General features: G+C 38.9%; 1 protein-coding gene across 1 annotated transcript in view; it reads left to right on the top strand.

Annotated features, from left to right (window-relative positions):
• Positions 1–7: 7 nt before the first annotated feature.
• cstf3 (cleavage stimulation factor, 3' pre-RNA, subunit 3) overlaps positions 8–15,034 on the top strand; it is a 28,276-nt gene continuing 13,249 nt past the window's right edge. The window contains exons 1-10 of the mRNA XM_017466523.3: positions 8–182; positions 2,754–2,855; positions 3,015–3,110; positions 10,096–10,128; positions 12,800–12,897; positions 13,057–13,123; positions 13,207–13,241; positions 13,334–13,460; positions 13,825–13,902; positions 14,068–14,230. Coding sequence (XP_017322012.1) covers positions 156–182; positions 2,754–2,855; positions 3,015–3,110; positions 10,096–10,128; positions 12,800–12,897; positions 13,057–13,123; positions 13,207–13,241; positions 13,334–13,460; positions 13,825–13,902; positions 14,068–14,230 — 826 coding nt within the window. The 5' untranslated portion in view covers positions 8–155. The remainder of the gene's footprint in view (positions 183–2,753; positions 2,856–3,014; positions 3,111–10,095; positions 10,129–12,799; positions 12,898–13,056; positions 13,124–13,206; positions 13,242–13,333; positions 13,461–13,824; positions 13,903–14,067; positions 14,231–15,034) is intronic.

The raw sequence follows: 15,034 nt of genomic DNA, 5'->3' as shown, positions 1-15,034 counted from the left end.
TCACCGGAAGTAGCCGAGCTAAACTCGCCATTTTATGATATGCATAAAGAAACAGACAGGCCATGCTGAAATAGAGTCCTGTTTTATGGTCTAAATGTGTTTATAAGTGCATTTGGAGGTTTAGTAAAAAATAGTTGCGTCTTTGTAATTCGATAATGTCTGCAGAAGTCGCTCCAGATCAGGTAATAAAAAGCGTTTTTTTTAAGTTTGTTTTTCCTAACCACTTTTGTAATTCATTAATGTTTTGCGGCCTTGTTTGGATATGAGTTAGAATTACAGTTACGATAAATCAGTGAGTGATGTTAGTTAACGCTTAGTGCAGTTTAAGACCAGGTGCTATGTCGGATAAAACCGCCGTGTTATTGTTGGTTGTTTTTTTGTTTTAAATTAGACGTGTAAAAGCCTAGTGAAATGACTCGGTTATATTAATATAAGAGGGCTTCAGGAGGGCGGATTGGCTGCTGTGATGCGAAACTGTTCTTTATTCGTAATGCCAGTAACTCAACGCGTAAATGCGGTGCTATAAGTGGCTAAAGATTACAAAGAATAAATAAATACTGAACTCGGTTACAAAAACAATTGCTCCTGCCATTGTTACGTTTTTATCTGCTAAACTAGCTAGCAAGCTAATGTGCTAACATGCCTAAAAAGCCCAGTCGATGGATACATATAGGAGGTAAATAAGTTAAAGCCAGGAATGTTGGCTTTAAGGTTCCTTTTCATACAGAATAGCCTTTTATATTGAAGTTATTTGTGAATGAGTGTAGAAGTTGTGATTTGTATAAGTACCCCCCTCCCAAAGTAAACCTTATACATTAGTGTTTACCTTAATGAACCTTAGTTCATCAACCAGTATTATTACTGTTTTAGCTCAGCTGATACAAAGGAACTACACAATGTTGTTGAGACAGACAGCTATTACTATTAAACTCAGCTTTGCTCTGTTTTTCCTTGTGGTGTTCAGCACTTCTTGCAGTGTTTCCCAAATCTGTCCTCTAACCTCACATTAACACTAGCAAGCGACAGGTTCTTTTAATTTTCTACTTGTGTGTGTGATTTCATCAGCCATCGAATTGTGGTTTTCTCAGTTCTGTGCAAAAAAAATAAGACAAGATATGACCTGTGAAGCAACACATGATCGCCTCGAACGAGTCCTTAGACCAATCCGACGTGGTCTGATGTTTCTTCAGTTCCCTACCCATGACTACCTCTGATTAGTTCCCATTTACTAAAAAAACAAACAAAAATTAAGCCTTTATGTTAGATGGAAATCAAACTTGAATACATTTAAAAAAAAAAAAAAAAAAAAAAAAAAAAGTGGTGTAAATATGTTTTATTGTGAGCTCAGAGTTATACATTTTGGTTAATACACAGTGTCCCAGAAGTCTCCATACATAAGGGGAATTGTAATAAATAAAACAGGATTTATTTACACACCATCCTCCTTTTTTTGCTTGTCTGCCACTCATGATGAACGTGTGTTAACATGTTTGGTGTTACGCATGTAATTGCATGTTCATCGCAACCTTGTGACAGTTTCCTGATCCATGAGAATGATTTCAATATATTCTTCTTTTGTCAACAGTGTTCTTAAAGGCTATCTGTTGCGGGAGGGGAAAATACATATATATAAAATTACACTACGCATGGAAAATTGTGGAGGACATTTTGCCAAAAAGTGTTAATTTCCCTTATGTATGGAGACTTTTGGGCCATTCTGTACTGTTTCTTCATTGACAATGAAATAAATAAATAAATAAATAATTAAACCATCAACAAGTCACTTGTTGCTAGCTAGTGTGATCATAGGGAAAGACTCTAGTTTTTTTTTTTTTCTTTTCTTTTTTTTCCCCCCTGCTCAAAACTATGCCGCAGGAGACAATAAATACCCAGTGCAGGTGTTTTAGGAGGATCGTTTTGGGAAATGCTGTCTTAAAGCACTATGCCTTTTAGCCATAGTCTTGTACACAGGTTCCTAATCCTCATCCTGGAGAACCCTCTGTCAGTTCCTTTAAGAATTTTGCGATAGCAGAAATTAATGCAAAAACCAAGCAAACTCCACAGTATTCTGAGGAGCTCACTATTTTTGAAAATTACCATGGATATTCTGCAGATTCAGGCCAAGACGCGTTGTTTGACGTCATAACGACGCACATCCGACCAAAGCCCTCTTAGATTTACATGCGTCAAACAAATGTCCTGTTAACCAACGAACATCACAGTGAAAGACCGTGCAAAAAAAGGAAAACACTACAATTGCAGTTTCGCCAATTCAAATAGTTTTCCACAAGAAAAGGCTAAAAAGTTGCAGCAAAATTCTGTATGGACTGCTCTGCCCTGCACCCTTTAGTTTTTCTCTGGAATTGCTTCAGGTAGGACTTGGTTCTCCAGGATGAGGGTCGGGAATGTCTGGCCTGGCAATATTTCACTTGTTTCCTCCATTATTATACAATTCCTGTATGAACTGGTGCAGCGTGTTTGCTTTATCTAAAGAGAAAGCCGAGCTGTGCAATTGTGCAGCTGTCTCAGTCTGGGAATACCACACTTCGGCATACGGAACACTTGCGTCAGATTTTGTAGTTTGGTCCGTTTCCGTAGAGTTCACTAACGGGGTTCCGAGACCACGCTGTTGCTAGGTTCCCATCTCCAAGGTGTTATGTTTGAAACGTGTTTCTTGCATGAGGCACACACGGCTTGTGTTTCTGTAAATCTGTTCGTCTGTTGATTTCATTTGTGATTTGTTTCCACGGCAGGCTCCGGAGTATATTCCAGAAAAGGTGAAGAAGGCAGAGAAGAAGTTGGAAGAAAACCCATATGACCTGGACGCATGGAGCATACTGATTCGAGAAGCACAGGTTTAGTGACACAGGGTTGCATTCCTTTTTACCCGGGGTGACTTAATCGGGGGAGTTGAAATTGGGATGGTGGGGGAGGGTTTTTGCCTATCTGACCCTGCCCTTAAATAAACTGATGATTGTTCTTTCATGTATGTAAATGCATTTTACTTCTTCTAGAACCAACCTATAGATAAAGCAAGGAAGACGTATGAGCGACTTATCACCCAGTTCCCCAGTTCGGGCAGATTCTGGAAGCTATTCATTGAAGCTGAGGTTAAATTCGATTTCTTATTCCTATTTATGTGTGCAAGCAATCTTATTTCGTATTCGGATCAACAATGTGACTTTCACACACACCTCAAACAGCAGTACTGGGTCGGGGAGGTTGGGGTGGTGGGGTTTGTAACCATTATTTTTCTTTACTTTTCAATTATTTTGAGGTTAAGTTCATATTGTTGCATGTTTTATCTGCAACAGCATTAAACTCTTTTAATAGTATCAGAGTGCTTTAGCCTTTTATTCACTTGTTGTGTCAATTTCTTGCCTCCTGTGTCATTTCTTTGAGGTCATTGTGGATTATCTGTGTGAACACTGCAAGATAGATCTGTGCATATTAACACATTTTGTTCTTTGTCCAAACAAAATGTTACGGCCAGTTTGCAGCATAACTTTATACTCATTTTAAGCAAGAGTTACATCTCATCTCAGTTTTCCCCAATATTAAAAAAAATTTATAAATTAATTAAATTGTTCCACACATTTGAGGCACATGACCTTCAAGTTTAGGAATAGTTTTAAACAAACAAAAAAAAGTACACGATTATATTTGTCAATCAAGATATGTTTGGATTTGACCTGAAACTACAAGGTTACAGAAAACCTATAGCTACCAGTTTAGCACTGTGCAAACTGCATGCCCAAGGGTGCTTTCACACATGCAGTGTTTAGTCTGAGTGGAGCCCTGGTGTGTTCTCCCACTCCGTGCAGTGCTTGAGGCAGGTGAAGAACACCACAATCGCACTCGCGATCCAAATCAACAGAAGTGCAGGATGTGAATCCAACATGCCATGTGTTTTGGACTTTTTTTTTTTTCCCCCTGCAGTTTTTTTTTTATGTAAATTTTTATTTTTTGGTGTTAAATGCTATTTGCCATACCGAGCCAATACATAGACCTGTAGCATTGTGAAATGAGTTCTGGAGGTATGGACCACCAAACAAGAAACCAGAATATACGTTGGATGAGATTCACAGTGTACTAAATTGATTATTTATTTAATAATCTAATTTATTTAGCACATACTCTTTGTTCGTTGTCCTTGGGTCGTTTAAATATATATATTTATATATATATAATGCGTGTGCATTTTGTGAATGTTTGTTTACTTTTTTCCATCCCCGTATTTTTTAACAATGATTGAAAGAGTTGCAAAAATGTTTTCAGCCTTAAATGCCACTTTCCCAACGAATTATTTCTTTAATTTTACTTTTTGGTTTGATTAAAGTCCCCTCCGATGAATATGAGAAGAGTTCAGAATTTCAGCTTTAGTTTCTTGGTATTTGTGTAGATGTGTTAAATGATGTAGAACTTAGCACGTTTTCTATCGAACCACCCAATTTTAGGTGAGCAAAAATATTGGAACATGGGACTGATCGATGTTTCATGATAACCTGTTCTTGATTGTTTAAACAATAAAAAGCTCTGAGCGACTGCTATTGGTTTTAGACTTTCAACTGTTGAACTGTTTCATCTGTGAAGACTGCATTTGTTGTTTAAAAGGATAAGCCAACATGAAGATCAGTGACCTGTCTATTGGAGAAAAGCAAGCCTATTTGAAGCTGAGAACAAGAGGGGAAATCAATCGGAGGCATTTCACAAATATTTGGCATAGCCAATACAACAATTTGGAATGTCCTGGAAAAAGAAAGAAACCACCCGTGCACTGAGCAACAGACACCGAATGGGTCGTCCGAGGAATCAACAGCTGATGACAAACATTGTGAGAGCTGCTGAAGGAAACCCCCCAAAACAACAGTTAGTGACATCACCACCAACTTTCACAGGGCAAGGGTGAAAGTAACACAATCCACTGTTTGAAGAAGTGTTTGAGAGCAGAAATATTGAGGCCATGCGTAGAATCAGAAGGTCGAGATTGGAGTTCGCAAAGAAATACAGAGAGGGGCCACAGCATTTCTGGAACCAAGATTAACCTCTAACAAAGTGATGGAAAGGCCAAAGTGTGGAGAAAGAAAGGATCTGCTCATGATCCAAAACATACAAGCTCATCCGTGAAACATGGTGGAGGTAGTGTCATGGCTTGGGCTTGCATAGCTTCAACTGGAAAAGGATCATTAATCTTTATTGATGTAACTCATGATGGTAGCTGCAGAATAAATCCAGAAGTTTACAGGAACATCTTGTCTACCAATTTACAAAGAAATTCATCAAAATTAATCAGGAAGAACTTTATCATGCAGCAAGACAATGATCCAAAACACACTGCCTACTCAACAAAGGACTTTATAGGGGGGAAAGTGGAAGGTTTTATACCAGCCAGGTCAATCACCACACCTTAACCCAATTTGAGCATGCATTTCACCTCCTGAAGAGGAGACTGATGAGAAATGCGCCGAAGCAAAGAGGCTGCAATAAAAGCCTGGAAAATCATCTCACTAAACTGTTGGTTTCTTTTTTGTTTGGGATCAATGATTTACAGGCTTGATGCAGTTATTTCAAGTAAGGGATTTCCAGCCAAATATTAAGTGTTATTAATTTTGGTTTACTTCAAGACTTATCTGTTCCTATACTCTTGCTTGCCTAACAGTTGGGCGGTCTGATACAAAAGGTCCTGTGTTTTATGTTGTGTAGTATGTCTAGATGTAAATACCAGGAAATAAAAGCTGAAATCCTAAACTCTCGTCTCATACCCGTCTATTGTTCTCAAACCCAAACAGATGAACCGGCCTTGCTGTTCCAATAGTTTTTGAACCGAAACCAAATAGCGAATGACAGGTGTCACTTTCGCCCTGATTCGGACTGATAGGAAGGCAATTCACATTCGAATTAATTAATTAATTTAATAATTAATGTTCACACTTATTTTATTTATGACTGAGCTGAACACTTTGTTTTGAGGCGAGTGTGTGCTTTTAATTTTGCACTTGCATGATGCTAACTGGTAGCTGTAACCTTGTTTGACTTCCTTTTACATCACAATCAGAACAATAATGAAGTTTAAAGTATGATAGTAATTGTCCATGGACTACAAGTTAATAAAGTGGATAACATCTGCACTAACATGGTAAACAGCTCCCGAGTGACACAACCAGGAGATCGCAAGTTTGAATCCAGATGATGTCACGGTCATCCGTGGCCGGGAGCCAAAGGAGCAAAATTGTCCGAGCTCTCTGGGTGCTCCTCGTCAATCACAGTGACACTAACAAGTCGCGGGCGTCTGTGAGCTCATGTATGCGGAAGAGGGCAGATAGCGCTTTCCTTTGAGTGTGTTACTCTGCCTTGTGATGCAGGATGAGCAGCAGTTTTAAAAAACGTGGTAGCTAGCTTCACGTGTTTTGGAGAAAGCACGTGTCAGCCTTTACCTCCATGTTTGGTAGTTGTTTTATGATAGGGGAGTGCTGCTTGGGTCTTGGGTGGGAATTGGCATGTGACCAAATTGGGAAGAAAATACATGAGGGGGGAGCATGGTAAGTATTTCACAACTAACAAACGTGCATGGTTTGTACGTTTGCCCTCAGTTTCTTACAAGATGAAGTTTAATACTTTGCTGATTCTTTTCCCTTTTTTTCTTTTCTTTTCTTTAAATTGGCTTATACACTAGACTGCCAAAAGTTTGTGGACAACTGACCATCTCACCCATACGTGCTTTTTGAAGATCAAGTTCCAGATTTAGCCTCCCTTTCCTGTTTTAATCTCCACTCTTCTGGTAAGGATTTCCACTAGTTCAGACATGTCCAATCTTATCTGGAAACGGCCGATGTGGGTGTGCAGGTTTTCGTTCCAATCAAGCAGGAACCACTCCTGAGTCTGTCGAAACCCAAGCTCAAGTGGTCAAACAGGTGGAATCGGGCGTGGCTCCTGCTGGATTGGGACGAAAACCTGCGCCCACACCGGCCCTTTCCGGATAACATTGGACATCTCTGGAGTAGATTTTGGAGTATGGCTGTGAGGATTTCCCCATTAAGCCACAAGAGCATTAGTGAGGTCAGAGGTCTCCAAGGTGTTCAATCAGGTTGAGGTCAGAGTGCAGGCCACTCAAGTTCTTCCACTCCGACCGTGGCATACCGTGTCTTCATGTGCACAGGATGGACTCCTGGTTCCAGGGAAGGGAAATTGTAATGCATGATATTAATGTGTGCTTACAACTTTGTGGCCACAATTTAGGGAAGGCCCACCTATGGGTGTGATGATCAGATTTCCACAAACTTTTGCCCATATAGTGTATTTTGTACAGTTTTCACACACACACACACACACACACACTGCTTTTATGGAATAGCTGAGATTCAATAGTTTAAGCCAGTGGTTTTCAACTCCAGACCCAGGAACCTGCTGCCCTGCACACTTTGAACTGAACCAGGAAGTGATCCAGCACATGGGCAGCATGGGTTTACACTCATTCCTTTCCAGGCTTTAAGTTAGATTGAGTGGGTTGAAATTTGAATTAGTTCTGATCTGCAGCTCTTGATCTAATTGAGTTAGTCTCATTAATTAAAAAAAAAAACCCCAACAGCTAAATTTGAGAAAGCATTATCAAATGGTGTATTTCGATCATCTAATGTCTTACTATCTGTAGTCCATTCAGGTGTTGAATAGCACTAACTCTGACTGATGAAAGTGTAAAGTAATATCGTCTTCTATCTGGCTGCCCAATGAAACAGACTTGTATTTGGACGTTTCAGAAACACTGGCTTATACCACAAAAAGAGAGCCTGCTACATATTTAATGTTTACATAGGCCATTCAAAGGTCCCCTAATGGGTAACACTTAAACCACTTAAATCATAATGCAGCAATGTGTTAAATGTTTCATATGTAAATAGAATTATAAAGGCAAAACAGTCTTCATGCACTCGGTGCTATTACACACGTAGAATTCCTGTGTCTGATAATAACAAACTATTAATTATCACCTGGGCTGGTTTTGTAGATTGTTTAAAGTTAAAAGTAGCCAAATTGATTTAAAAAAAAATTATTTTCATTAGAATTTTTTTAATTGAGCGCTTGCATATAGCAATGTCTGTCCTAATGTCTTTCTTTTATATGCCGGTCATACCTGTGGTGGTGGTCATACATCACTCAGCCGTCCACAACCAGTAAACAGACATCACTTTAAACAGAGTCGAGTTCATTTGTTCACATTGTTTTCTTTTCCTTTATGCATACGTAGTGTAATTCATGACCCATTTCCTCTTTTACAATTCCTGTGCTGGCTTCACTGAAGTATTATACAGTTAAACATTATTACTTTTCATTATGATATGGCTAATATGTGCCATGATAACCTGCATAATATAACCAAAGGCTTGTGGAAAACAGGAAGTGATCTTTTTTTTTATTTATTTTTTTAGAAGCATATTATGAATCTTTTAGCCTGTCTGCTTTACTCTCTCTATTAGGGTTCTGCATGTTTGGCTTACAAAGTTTAAACTTTTTTTTTTTCTTCTTCTTCTCTGTAATAAAACTGATTGATAAACAAGAAATTTGTTGAATTATTGGGCTGTAATTTTGTGTCTGTGACAGACTGGCTTTGCGTGTGTCTCTGTGTGTGTCTCTGTGTGTGTGGAAGAGAAGTTTGGATTTCACATCAGTTCTCAAAATCCCCCCCTCCCTTTTTTTTTTATTGAAATTTAAACAGCAGCTTTAAAGAATTTTTTTTAGTAGCTGTAAAATGTCTATAGAGTTGTGTATTTAATCATAGACTTTGTATTAAACATTTCTTAAGTGCTAGAGTAGCTCATTTGTATCTGCAGTGCCTGAGCATATAAACACTAACTGTTGCCTGTATTTGTATAGTTATGATACTATTATTGATAATCCAGTATTTTTATATGAATAAACCACTTTTTGATTGGATGTTCTGCTAATAATTTTGTGTGTGCAACTTTAAATAATAGACCGTTCTTGCATTAGGTAGATTTTCAATTGCGTGCATTTGCATTTCAGTGTTTTCTGCCCTAACGTCCTATGTTGGACATGATCGTGTGCCATGAGCTCCTTGCTAATCTGGTACAAACCATATTACGTTTCAGTGCTGTTACAGTAAATCATTTTGAAATCGCTTCTTTGAGATTGTACTGTCAGAAATGCAAGATGAACACTTGCCTTTTGAAAGTTTCGGCCGTTACAGACCTTTTGAGATTCTGCTGAACTTTTAATCACAAGTCCTCTTGGAGGTTTTTAGCTGCTTGTTTACAGATTGGTCAGATTTTCCTTGTTTCAATGTTTGTGTCACACTAAGGAAATGTCAAAGTAAAATAAAATGACTTGTATACTGGCAAAATTGCATCCTGAGTATTTTATAATGCTCATTCAATCTTCTTGTTTTTGTCTCACGTTCTTTCTTACACACTGCTTCGTACGGTGTGTATTTAAGGAGGCATTGTACTCTGACATCAGGTGGCATTCTCGACCCAATTCCCACTTTATTACTGTTGCACGTTGTGGCGGGATGACAAACAGAAATGGGTTACATATTTATATTGTTTGTACCCCCATTTCATTCACATAACAGAAAGCAAGATGACTTCTGTGACCCATATAAATGATCCAGTGCTCTTGGCAGTGTGTTGTATTTAGATCCGAATTAATTCACAACAAGGCCTCTGAGCATTACATTTTATCATCTTAAAAGATGTGCAAAATATCCATACTGTTAGTTGAGAGGTTTTTCGCTCATTCCAAAGCACCCCTCCATTTGTGTTATACTAATTCTATTTTTATTTTAAAGCACCGCATGACCAAAAACCAAACGTCCCATTGTGAATGCTTATACTGGAAACATAATCTGGGGGGGGGTAATGGCAAAACCGATGCATCCATGTACAGGCTTTGTACTGTGTGGTAATGGTGTTTTGTATGAATTTCACATTGTTGATCTTAAAGGGAGAATGTGTGTGAGTGTGAGAGAGAGTGTGTGTGTGAGAGGTGATGATGATGATGATGATGATGAAAATTATTCTCATACTTTTCCCTCGAGCAGAATCGTGCTTTAATAACGACGGTTTTGAAATCTGTCCACAGGTCAAGGCTAAAAACTATGACAAGGTGGAAAAGGTAAGCGTTCGTTCCTCTCGAGACTCAAAGCTGCTACTGTGAGCTTAGGATTCGTATGAATGAACTAATAATCGGTCCCGTCAAGGTGCCTGGGCTAAACCTGAAGATATTTGGCTGCTCATCTGTGGGTCGTCATCAGTCCTATAGTAATCATGAAACTGATGGAGCACCAGAGATGAGCGCCAAAACCCACTTGACCAAATGATCCCACACACACGGTCACGTTTATATACCACCTAGGATCTGGAAAGCTTAAACCGTGTCATCGACACTGTCCCTTACATAATGTCACTAAGTCTTTAATGGGTTTCCTGCTCTAACATCCATATCAGCTAAGATAAGGCATGTTCACTGTTTGATCCCAGTGTGCTAGGGAGTGGAAAATTCACTGAAGGGGTTCACCAGGAACCTTTGCCTTATTTTGGTCATCACAGATACTGCATTTCTCATTGAAGAGGCAAAAACATAGCATTATTGTTTTAAAATAAACAAAAAAAAATATCCAAGATCTGTTTGTTAATATGACTCAAATACTTTGGGACTGGGAGATGTCATCTGGATGTCTCCAAAATGGCACACACGATTTAATGCCTTTTAGTAAGCAGTGTCAGTCTAGAGTAGCCTAATCTGTCTTGCATTTCAATTCATAAACAAAATAAGTAAGGAATTCAACACGTTGAGATGTGCTTTATAAGAAAATAATCCACAACTGGGTGGTGTGAAGGCGGTTACAGTTGAGGTGAAAAGTTTACATACACCTTGCAGAAGCTACAGAATGTTAATAATAATTTTTTTTTTTTTAAAGGAATCATAAAAACTGCATTTAGTTTTTTGTTTTTTTTTTTTATTTAGTCCTGCCCTGAATAAGCTATTTCACATAAACAGATGTTTACATATTGTCCACAAGACACAATAATGAATAACTGAATTTACACAAATGAACCAGTTCAAAAGTTTACATACGCTTGATTCTTAATACTGTGTGTCGTTACCTGGATGATCAACGACTGTGTTTATGTTTTGTGATACTTGTTCATGAGTCTCTTGTTTGTCCTGAGCAGCTAAACTGCCCACTGTTCTTCAGAAAAATCCTCCAGGTCCTGCACATTCTTTGCTTTTCCAGCATCTTATACATATTTGACCCCTTTCCAACAGTGGCTATATGATTTTGAGATCCTTCTTTTCACACTGAGGACAACTGAGGGACTCGTACATGACTATTACAAGAGGTGCAAACATTCACTGATGCTCAAGAAGGCAACATGGTATATTAAGAGCCAGGGGGTGTAAACTTTTGAACAGGATGATCTGTGTAAATTGCTATTATTTGGTCTTCTGGGGAAACATGTAAATATTTAATGTAGCTTCTGAAGAGCAGAACTAAATGGAAAAACAAATTAAATAAATTTTAAAAAACACCGCAACTTTTAAAAATCCCTCTTTTTTTAACGATTAAAATTTTGCAGATTCTGCAAGGGGTATGTAAATTTCTGACCTCGAGCCCAGAAATGTATTATTTCTCTTCGTTTTATTCGTCTTATACCACAACCGTCCGGCAATGATTAAAATCTTTTATTTATTAACGAACGACACATCGTACATATGAACAGTTTACAAGGCCATTTCATTTTATGGAACATCCGCAAGATAAGTTAGTTCCAGTTATCACTTGTGTTATAGCAGCTAGAAACATTCGCTCGCCCCCTCACCAGTCTCTCTTTTCCTGCTCTTTTTGTGAAGTTCATAAGACAAAACACGTTACAGAGAAAGTGCTAAATCTCGCAAAGACTCTTCCATGGCGGAAAACTTACTGTTATACAGTGCTGACACCTGAGACTACACGTCTCCTTGCTGAAAACTTTACATCAATATTATACTTTTTCTTAGCTAAATATCAATTTAATCCATTTATTGTTTATCTGACTATTATGACAGAAGTTGTCATAAGTCTCTATGAATGAGCAGTTCTTATAGGTTTTAGAATGAACACAGTTGAATTACAGTTGTAAAGTTACAGTACAGTTAATCAACACTTTCTGACCAATCAGATTTGAGAACTCAACAGTGCTGTGGTGTCATGTCAGTTAATGTCATATTAACGCTTATAACATGTTTCTAGTGAAATCATTTAAGGGGTATTAACACAAACTAATCGAATTACAGACACAGCAGCACCTCTAACATTGTATTGGTAACACCTCTAACATTGTATCCGGGTTCCCCAGTTTCCTTCCCCAATCCAAAGTTATGCGCTCTAGCCTGATTGGCATTTCCAAATTGTCTGTAGTGTGGGTGTGTGTGTGTGATTGTACCCAACGATAAGTTGGCACCCCATCCAGGGTGCCCCCTGCCTTGTGACCCTGTGTAGGATAAGCAGTATGGAAGACGGATGATCAAAAATGATGTTCCAATATGCAAATTTGTTAAATTTATTCACTTGTATGAGAGAAAGGGGTGAGAAAGTTTGGATCCGTGTCAAAAGTGCATATTTCTAGAATCTGGATTCCTTGGTGAGGGTGAAAGCGAAGGTTTATTGTTGCTTAATGCCATCTTCAAAGAACCCACTCATTGAAAAATGATCAAATATGGAACAAATGTAATAGTTTGAGGTTTCGTGTACTTGAAATAAATTGCCTACTTAGTGCAGTAACAACTTCCTTTTTTTGCTCAGCTGTTTCAGAGATGCCTCATGAAGGTTCTGCACATTGACCTGTGGAAATGCTACCTTTCATACGTGCGAGAAACAAAAGGAAAGCTGCCCAGCTACAAGTATGTGCCATACTATGTGTGGATATGCTGAAACAAAAATGTTCATATACTCAGACTGGCAAGGACACAGGATGTGTTCTTACTTGACAGTCTGTAGCAAACGGAAGAGGTAATAAGTGTCAACAATGTATGGATCCTAATCACTGTCTGCATTGTCAGGGAAAAGATGGCACAGGCATACGATTTTGCCCTGGACAAAATCGGAATGGAGATCATGTCATACCAGGTGAGCGTCTCTTAACGTGCAGCGCGTTCCATTGGTTCCTGTAGCGCTAATGTCATACTAAATAGGTTTTGTTCTCTCGTCAGATTTGGGTGGATTATATCAACTTCCTCAAAGGAGTGTAAGTAGGCTATACTTCAGGGAAGATAGTTTTGGCATTTTTTGACACGCTATCATGAGTACAGGTTTTAAATCTCTTGCTCTGTTCTATAGTGAGGCGGTGGGCTCGTATGCAGAGAACCAGCGGATCACGGCCGTGCGGCGGGTATATCAGAGAGGCTGCGTCAATCCCATGATCAACATCGAACAGCTGTGGAGAGATTACAGCAAATATGAGGAGGTGAGAAGGTGTTCGTGGAGTAGAGTGTATGGTGATGCAAATTTTGGACTGCAGTCCATTGGCGTGTGTGAGAACGTGAGTTTGCCCCACATCATCGGTTGATCCGAATTTGTGCTGATACACGTTGTTCAACCCTAATAGTTTCATTGTTGAGCTATTGATAGCTATTAGATATTATTCCTTCCAACTAATATCATGACCAGCCATTACTGCTAGTGATATGTGAGTTTCTATGCATATGCAAATACAATTGCATCAGAAGGCCAACAAAGAAGGAGGTTTTCTGTAATGTTTGTGTGACTGTTTGCTCATATGTATTACTGTACTGTATGTTTACACAATAAATCTCTTTTCCATTTTAAAGGGCATTAATATTCACTTGGCCAAAAAGATGATTGAAGACAGGAGCAGAGACTACATGAATGCTCGGAGGGTCGCCAAGGTAGGTGCTTCAGCTTTAATCCCAATTTTACTGCTTCATTTGACATTTCCTACATCGAGCTAAACTGTAAGTACGTGTGTATAACGTCCAGACAGTAGCTCTCGAATGACTTTGTTTTAATGAAGTGTCTTTATGACCGATACGGCTGCTTGATCGTTCTTATAGGAGTATGAAACGGTGATGAAGGGTTTGGACCGAAACGCACCGTCTGTGCCCCCGCAAAACTCTCCTCAGGAAGCCCAGCAGGTGGAGATGTGGAAGAAGTACATCCAATGGGAGAAGAGCAACCCGCTACGAACAGAAGACCAAACACTTATCACTAAACGAGGTGACTAACATGGCCTTTTCAGCTGGGAGTGTCAGCAGAAAAAATGCTGAGATGTGCAGTACATGTGGAATGAAGCAGGACTGGAAAACGCTGATGTAGTTTAACCCAACCCGAATGTCCCCAAGACAGAGAAACTGCAGGTCCTCCTCTGAGCTATGACTAGTGCCTTCATTGGCATCTGTGAGCTCAAGTACAGGTGCATCTCAAAAAATGTGACTATTGTGGAGAAGTTCATTTTTTCCTGTAATTTATTTCAAAAAGTGGAAAACAGTCCACAGTGCTGAAACTACTAGTAACTGGTTTGTGACCATGGTATTACTGTGCTTGATTGGCCAGTTGACTCGCCTGACCTGAACCCCATAGAGAATCTATGAGAGACACCAGACCCAACAATACAGACGAGCTGAAGGCCGCTATCAAAGCAACCTGGGCTTCCAGAACACCTCAGCAGTGCCTCAGACTGCTTGCCTCCATGCCACGCCGCATTGATGCAGTAATTCGTGCAAAAGGATTAAAGCGAGTGCATAAATTAACATACGTTTCAGAAGGTCGACATTTCTGTATTATAAATTCTTTATTCCAATATTTTGAGATACTGGATTTTTGATTTCCATGAGCTGTAAGCCGTAATCATCGAGATTAAAACAAAAAAAGGCTTGAAATATTTCATTTCATGTGTAAATGAATCTAGAATATATGAAAGTTCCACGTTTTAAATTAAATAGAATTTTAAAAATGAACTTTTTCACGATATTCAAATTTTTTGAGATGCACTTGTATGTGGAAGAGGGCAGAAATCGCTTT

This window comes from Ictalurus punctatus, chromosome 4 (assembly GCF_001660625.3).
Source record: "Ictalurus punctatus breed USDA103 chromosome 4, Coco_2.0, whole genome shotgun sequence".
Taxonomy (NCBI): Eukaryota; Metazoa; Chordata; class Actinopteri; order Siluriformes; family Ictaluridae; genus Ictalurus; species Ictalurus punctatus.
Note: the sequence above shows the minus strand (reverse complement) of the source record. Positions and strands in the feature narration are given on the sequence as shown.